Consider the following 9003-nt stretch of genomic DNA (forward strand, 5'->3'; position numbering starts at 1 on the left):
CGTGCTTAGCGCCTTGCCTTCTTGCGCGCTGGGCGTGTCTCGCGCTTAGCGCCATGCTGGGCTGGGCTTCTTCTGATTTTCTTCTTTTTTCCTTTATTTCTGCTTCTTTTTGCTTGTTGTACCTCCCTTTTTCATATCTGCAATTAGAATTCGAAATTAATTAAATCTTTCTAAATTAAAGCATAAATAATTGCTAAATAATTAATTCTAAGTTAATTTCAGACCGATTTTCCACTATTAATTCACTATTATTTATCAGTTATCATTACACAAAGGCTTTAGCTCCTGGTGCTTTTCATTTTATTTGTTCCAATCTGGGTATGAATGACATTCATTCTCTAGCTTGATGGGGGATATTAGCCTCTCTCATTTTCTATTGTAACCATTTTCCGTTAGAATCAGTTGTAACTGTTTGATGAGTTAGTTATGAACTAACTCTTGTATATAATCTGTACTCATCATTGAATTGAATAATGAGAGAACCATTCCTTTCATTTTCTTCTTCAAACCTTTTTCCTCTGTTTCAGAATATGCTATGCCATAACTTTCACACTATGGTTGATCTTTTCTCTAAAGCTTTACACCCTTTTGCTTTTCATGGTAATACGGGTTTCTTTGAATACATTTTTCAATGAACATTTATAAGAGAATGAGAGAAAGAAAAATAAATTAAACATTTTTTTATAAATAAAATCAAGTTATACACTTTTTTTTCAGAATAACTCATACACTTAATTTATAAAAAAAACTTTCTCGTCTAACTTCTCCAAAAACTTATACTCATATAAGTTAACATTAAATTATAAAAGATGTTGGGGATTTTCAATAAACCTTATAAAATACCAAATGAGCACTAAAACACATTACGTTAGATTATCAAGAGGTTTTAAGGAATACCTGGATCCATGGAACCTGATTAACACGCAGTAGAATCTTACAGCGGTGACGAACAATTGGTTTAATGACCTTCCTCAACCAAATCACATTCTTCCTTATGGGACCTTCGTTTTCTCTTTAGATGGGGAGAGGAGAAACTGTTTATCGATTTGGTGTATTGGGGACCATAACCATGCCTTATGTTTTGAACCTATTAGGGTTCTCATTATCCCCTAATGAGTCAAATTGGTTTCTGCTCATTAAGCCCATATCAATTTTCTGGCAGTCTAATGGGCTCACTTAAATATATCACTTTATATTGAACCCATTTAAATGTAAATAACTAATATAAATGTTATAATATAATATACAACCCATATTAATTAATTAGGAATTATCAAATTCCTAACAGTCTCCCACTTGGGCTTCATATTAACCTTAGACATTTATATCACAAAATTCTTTAGGCGCGCAACCATATGATATTTAATTTTAGAATCCTTTTATACAATTTGGTCCATCTCATATAGCAACAGAAAACCACTGCAGTTTTCATCACAATTTAGCTTGACTAAGTGACAATGATCACCACTGTTATTCATACTCGATGACATAGATCAAATATGGATAAGCGGCATGGAAATTACATACAATGTGATTTTAATCATGTCTATTTCCAACTAGTCCAAACTTTATTCTTTATAGAGATCAATCTAAAATGCAATACAAATACTGCACACAAACAAACTTATAATGAAATGATAAACTTCAACTTTATTTCTACAGAAAATCCAAATAACAAAATGTTTGCAAACCGTAAGATATAGAACATGAGTAAGACTTCCACTAAACTAAGGTACTGTCAGGAATTATACCCATATGAGCAGTGTGCTCGTGAAAAAAAAAACTTTAGTGTCATACCTTTAGTAAGTGGATCAGCTAGCATGGAATGAGTTCCTATATGTTCTATGAAAATCTATATTTTTTGGATTCTTTATTTAACAACCAAATACTTTATGTCAACAAAATTTTATTTGGTTGAATCCTTAATAAGACTGCTAAGATATTGTCTCAATAAACACCTGATGGCTACTTGATGTTGGCGACAACAGGCAAACCGGTTACTATAATTTAGCACTCATAAATTCTAGTATGATGTCTCATAGCAAAATATTAACTCCACCAACATGGTTAAATGTGGATCCTTATGTAGAGTGATTGCTATTAAGACATTCTGTAAAATCAAAGTCAGAATACCCAATGATCTCTAAACTTCTAGACTTTCGATATGAAAACACATAGTTTCTTGTTCTGTTCAATTAATGCATAATGCGCTTTACTACTTCTAGTGTTACATATCAAGATTACTCATATATCACCTTAGGACTCCATTTTCAAACTCTAAATTTTACACATGCAGATTTGAGATTCACATAATATGAGTAATTTAAACCATAGTAGTAACAACAACAATAATTAAAGAAGAGAACAACAAACATGCAATGCACAAATAATCTTTATGGTAAATTTAAAGAACTAAACAAGATACCTAGCGCACCATTAATCCTCAATCTTTGGATTGAAAAAGATTAACTGCAAGTGATACTCTCAATGCATTAATCAAACATTGGTGATAAATCCTGTCAAACAAAGGTTGCCTTTGGACACTCCATTGCTCACATGGAAAACTTATATGATGATTATTCCGGTCAAATAATGATTGTCTTTGAACATTTCATTATTCACATGGAAAATCACACTATTTATAATCACCACATGTTTACCATTGCAAGCATGCAATTATTCTGTCAAATTGTGTCTTTCTTTGGGCCGAGCACAATTCACATAAATAATTTCATGCAACATCTATGTAAATTCAAACAAATAAATTTACGCAACAGAGGTTACTTTGGCAACATGTTGTTTCAATCAATTTAACCAAAAATAAAAGATAATTTAATACAATAAATGGGAGGTCTTAAAATTACACAATTTTTCTTAAAATTACACAATTTAACCAAAAGAATCCTTTAAATATACTAGAGAAAAGGTTTCTTTATAGTCAATGCCTTCCTTCTGAGTAAAGCCTTTAGCAACTAGACGAGCCTTATATCTCTCGATATTACCCTTTGAATCCTTCTTGGTTTTAAATATCTATTTACAACCAATAGGTTTCACACCTTCAGTCAATTCGACTAGATTCCAAAATTCATTATCATTCATAGACTTCATCTCATCCTTCATGGCATCAATCCAATTTTGAGAGTTAGAACTGTGCATAGCTTGACAGAAGTTGATTGGATCATCCTCTGTTAAACCAACACCATCCTTATGTTCTTGGAGAAATATAATATAATCATTTGGGATTGCACTTCTCCTTTCTCTAATGGATCTCCTTAATGACACTTCTTGAGGTTGTAGAGGTTGCTCTAAAGGTATTTGTGGGAGAACCTCATTGTTGTCTTGTTCTTGAACAATGTCAATAGTTTGAACATTGTCTTCTATTACTGGAGTTGTGTCTTAAATAGTAACAGGTATGAGGACTTGATCACTGTAAATAACAGGTTCTTCCTCAAAGACAACATATTTTATGTTCTCTTCCTTCCCAAACTCAACTTCCTCAAGAAATCTCACATTTCCCATCTCGAAAAAAGATCTTAAGGTGGGATTGTAAATTTTATAGCCCCGACAGCGTTCAGCATAGCCAACAAAATAACAGCTAATTATTCTTGAGTCCAGCTTTCTTTCATATGGCCTATAAGGCCGTGCCTCAGTTGGACAACCCCAAATGTGAAAATGTTTAATGCTTGACCTTTCCAAGAAGTTGTAGGAAAAGGACCACAAATATCTGTATGCACTAGTTCCAAGACATCTTTAGCTCTTTCGGCACCTAATTTCCTTATGCTTGTTCGCTTTCCCTTTATGAATTCAATACAAACCTCAAAGTCTGATAAATCCAAAGGGTCAAGAATTTCATCCAACACTAGTCTCTGAATTCTTTGTTTAGAGATAAGGCCCAAATGCTTATGTCATAAGGTGGCTGAATTCTCATTCAATTTTTTCGTTTTGTACCATGTGAACTTATTTACAGTATTTCATTATAGGAACTAACAACATCAAGCATGTAAAGATTATCAATTAAAGAACCAGAACCAACCATATTTGAATTTTGGTAGAGACTATCTTTATTATTTCCAAATGAACAAGAAAATCCAAATTTGTTCAAACTAGAAATAGAAATCAAATTCCGTCTAAAAGACGGTACAACAAAAGTCTCAAACAAATCCAAATAAAATCCAGTTTTTAAATGTAATCTAAAAGTTCGAATAGCTTCCACTGCAACCTTCTTGTCATCACCCATAAAGATGAATCTTTCATCATCACTTGGTGGTCGGCTCCACAGGCAACCTTGCACAGTCATACTTATGTCAGTAGTAGCACCAAAATCTACCTACCAAGTATCTTTTGGTACAAAAGCCAAATTAACTTCTGAACAAACTAGAGTAAGAAATTTACCTTTCTTCACACGCCATGTGGCATACTTGGGACACTCTTTCTTTATGTGTCCCTGTGAATGTATGTATACATGATTTTGATGATATCAAAGAAGAATCTAACAAGGCTGCTTCAAATGATAAGCATTTGCTTCAAGAATAATTCAAGATTGCTTCAACAAACAAAGTCTTGTTTCAAGATTCACTAAAGACCAAGTCTTGCATTAAAACAAAGTGCTTTCAAGACATGCAAGGCTCTGGTAATCAATTACCAGGAAGTGTAATCGATTATCAGAAGACAGGGTTGAGAAATAGTTGTTGAAAAAGGTTTTGAATTTGAATTTTCAACATGTAATCGATTACCAGCAACGAAACTCCTGAAATTCAAATTCAAAAGTCATGACCCTTCAAATTATAACTGTGTAATCGATTACACAAACATTGTAATCGATTACCAGTGGAGAATTTTCAGAAAATCTGCCAACAGTCACATCTTTTCATTGGATTTGTGAATGACCATCAAAGGCCTATAAATAGGTGACTTGGGCACGAATTTTCAGAGAGAGTTTTGATTGGCCAAAAATGTCTTATCCTCTCAAAATAAAATGAGAGAGATTCCAAGAGAACTTCATTGCCAAATGCTCTCTCAAGAACTCTTGGGCAAACACTTGCAAATCCATTAAGAGTTCATCCATGGATCTTCATTGTAATATTCTTCTCTTGAATAGAGATTTCTTCTTCCATTCTTCTTATTCAATGAGATTGGCTAAGAGACTGTGAGTCTCTTGTTGTAAAGCATCTGAACACAAGGGATGGGTTGTCCCTGTGTGGTTTAGACTTTGTAAAAGGATTTTACAAAGATAGTGGAAATCTCAAGTGGATTGCTTGAGTACTGGACGTAGGCACAGGAAGTGGCCGAACCAGTATAAACATGTGTTTGCATTCTCTCTTCCCTTATCTTATTTATTTTATTGCAATCAATTTTGCCTTGCATGTTTAAAGAACATTGTTAAATTGATTGTTGTTGCTTCTTATGCATTCTAAGCCTATCCCTCTTAAGTTATTGAGGCCACAAGGTCCAGCAGTCCCGACTTCTTGTAGAAGTAACAGGCAAATTCCTCATCCGTATTTTGTTTCTTTTGCTGAGAAGTCCCTTCCGCAACACCCTTAGTTTTCTTCCTTTTCTTATTCTGAAAGGTCGAAGTCAAGTGCGCACTTTCAATCCTATCTCTCTGTAGCCTCTCTTCCTCTTGCACACAGTGAGATATAAGCTCATTGAGGGACCATTTGTCCTTTTGAGTGTTATAACTCACTTTGAATTGCCCAAAGTATGCAGGAAGCGAGATCAAAACCAAGTGCACGAGCAGGTCTTCACCAAGCTCTAACTTAAGTGACTTGAGTTTTGATGCGAGATTGGACATCTCCATAATGTACTCCCTTATATTCCCTTTGCCTTTATACTTCATGGAGATGAGTTTAGCCAAAGGTTACTCGTCTCCGCCTTTTCATTTTTGGTAAAATATTGCTCAATTTCCTCAAGGAGTTTCTTTGCGCTTTGACCTTCAAAAATAGAGCCCCGAAACGCCTCTGGAATAGAGCGCTTCATGATCATAAGACACATTCGGTTGGACCAATCCCACTTCTCAATTTTTACCTCATTAGAGGTTTCCGGAGTGGAAATGGGTTGTTCCGTCCTCAATGCCAAGTCCAAATCCATACAACCAAGAACAATTTCAACGGCTTCCTTCCAGACCTTAAAATTTGTTCCATTCAACATTGGGATAGAATTCACTTGGGCAACATTTGCAACACTAGTAATATTAACTAAAGAGAGAAACAAAAATAATAACATGTTCACAAATAATCAAGCAAGTCATATAAAGTAAATATATAACAAGACATGCAAATATTTCTCATAACAGATCCATCACAAGATACCCAACACAACATTAATTCTAGTATTTGGACAGAGAAATTAATTTGTAATTGGCACTCTCAACGCAATGATCAAATATTGACAATTAATTTTGACAAATAATAGCCTTTCTTTGGACCGATTATTATTCTCATAAAAAAAACTTAATAATTGTCACATATTTATCATCACAGATATGTTATCATTTGTCCAAATTATGTCTTCCTTTGGGCCGAACACAATTCACATAAATAATTCCATACTAACATCCATGCAATTTAATTAAATCAATTTACACAATAGATGTTACTTTGGCAACATAATGGTTCAACCAATTTAATTAAAATTACTGGACACACAATCAAATGGAAAGGATCTGTAATGATTAAATTTGCACCCAATTGTGATAGCAGTAAATGTTTGAAAAACTACATCATAATAAACTAATTACGCACTCGAAACAAACATATCAGGGTATTATCACAAATTTATACCAACCACATGAATAACATAAATTATCATATTATCACCATTTCATAAAAAAATAGTTGGCCAAAAAAAAATTATTCATATAAGACAAAAGATCATTGTCTTATTACTTATTCATATAAAAAAATATATATATTTATGAAATTGTGCCACGTACTAAATGTCAACACCAGATACGTAGAACCTTTATCCCAAATAGAAAATATGCCCGCAAATGCAACACAAAAAAAATTGTACAACCCCGTAAATCAAATGCAGAGGCCTTTTTATTAATTCTAAAGAGGAGAAAAACTTTATGACCATAACACATAAATTTAGGGGTTTTACAATTTTATTGATCAAAATAGGTTCTCCCCAAAATAAAATTAGGGTTCATATAACTAAAAGGATCAAGATATAATACATATTAAACAAAGCTTTAAATCCCAATAATCTAACAATAATGGTGGCTCTGATACCACTTGTTGGGGATTTTCAATAAACCTTATAAAATACTAAATGAGCACCAAAACATATTACCTCAGATTATCAAGAGGTTTTAAGGAATACCTGAATCCATAGAGCTTGATTAACACGCAGTAGAATCTTACAACGGTGACGAACAATTGATTTAATGACATTCCTCAACCAAATCACCTTCTTTCTTATGGGACCTTCGTTTTCTCTTCAGATGGTGAGAGGAGAAACTGTTTATTGATTTGGTGTATTGGGGACCATAACCATGCCTTATGTTTTAAACCTATTAGGGTTCTTATTATCCCCTAATGGGTCAAACTGATTTTCGCTCATTGAACTCATATCAATTTTCTGACAGTCTAATGGACTCACTTAAATATATCACTTTATATTAAATTCATTTAAATGTAAATAACTAATATAAATGTTATAATATAATATACAGTTCATATTAATTAATTAGGAATTATCAAATTCCTAACAAAAGAAACTTAATTTATTTTCTTTTCTTTTTAAATGTTTATGGAAAAATTTATATATGTTCAAATTAAGTCTACTACTTGACATGTATGCCTTAACTTGCGAGTCATGATTTCACCTGATGAGGCAGCAAAAGAGTCATGCAATATATCTCAAGGTTCTCACGTGAACGTGCAGGGTGGTTAGAGTATTATAATTAGATGTTAATTGGTTTGTGCGTACAGTTATGATGACCTGTTGATTAATTAGACTCTTAGATGTCAAATTCTACCTTCTTCTAGTACTTTCTTGTTCAAATACATATTAAGGTGTAACTTATTCATTAGACAACAACTAATGAGAATAATCTTTCTCTCAAATCAGAATTCTTCCAATCACTGTCTCAACGAACTTTGATATTGAAATTATATGAGATAGTAACATATTAATTTTAACATTTTTATAAATTTATTTCAAGAGTACTTTATAAGTAGTACAAGATCAGACGAACATGGTGCTGATTTTAATATCATTTTTTCTCAGGCAGGATAAGATTCCATCCCTAAAACTAGAATGACAGGTCAAGTATTACTAGTTTAAAGGTGTATGGATTGAAAAATATTTATACTACAATCTATTGCAAAATTATGCATCAATCTGAATATTATGATTTTATAAGGTACAAACTTAATTTACTTTAGAAGTCATAAAATCACGCTAAAAATTAACAAACTCATAATTGAAAAATTACTAATTCAATTTAACGTATACATGTGATTATGTAACTTTTATTTAATTGAGTCTAACTTTTTCAAATGATTACTTAACTTATTAAATAAAGTCTTACATGCAGCTTCTTTCAATATACAATTGTAATAATTAAGCCTTCAACTGTACGACGACAAATTGCACATGCATGATTTGACCCGTACATTCTGTTTCCTTTCGTTTTTGTTAAGACTTTTATTATTTACATTATGTTTTATATTATTATTTTTTCTCTCGTCCGAATATTATTATTTTATCACATTTCCCCTTCTCATTCTATCACTTTTTATTAGTATAAAATAACGATACAAATTAACACACATTTTCTTTTATTAATAATTTTAATTTTTTCCCTTTTCCTATCATGGAACTTAATTTTGTTTGTTTTGAGTCTCCCCTTTAATTTCCATATGCTTTGTGTGAATAACTAGAATAAGAAAATAAGGATGCACTTAACAAACAAACATATTCTGACTAGGCTAACATAATAAGAGAAACAATACAATATTTTGAAACAATTTAAATTCATTGAACAAGATTGGTAAA

At 32.4% G+C, this 9003-nt stretch overlaps 1 protein-coding gene across 1 annotated transcript; it reads right to left on the minus strand.

Annotated features, from left to right (window-relative positions):
• Positions 1-5832: 5832 nt before the first annotated feature.
• On the minus strand, positions 5833-6147 carry LOC102669788 (uncharacterized). Its single transcript, XM_006591651.1, has one exon. It carries the CDS (start codon positions 6145-6147, stop codon positions 5833-5835), a length of 315 nt encoding a protein of 104 aa, XP_006591714.1.
• Between the last annotated feature and the right edge of the window lie 2856 nt (positions 6148-9003).

The sequence above is a fragment of the Glycine max genome, chromosome 11 (genome assembly GCF_000004515.6).
Source record: "Glycine max cultivar Williams 82 chromosome 11, Glycine_max_v4.0, whole genome shotgun sequence".
NCBI classification, from domain to species: domain Eukaryota; kingdom Viridiplantae; phylum Streptophyta; class Magnoliopsida; order Fabales; family Fabaceae; genus Glycine; species Glycine max.

Bases quoted from the DNA above. Each gene is read 5' to 3' on its own strand.
- LOC102669788 (XM_006591651.1), bottom strand. From the start codon at position 6,147: ATGTTGAATGGAACAAATTTTAAGGTCTGGAAGGAAGCCGTTGAAATT.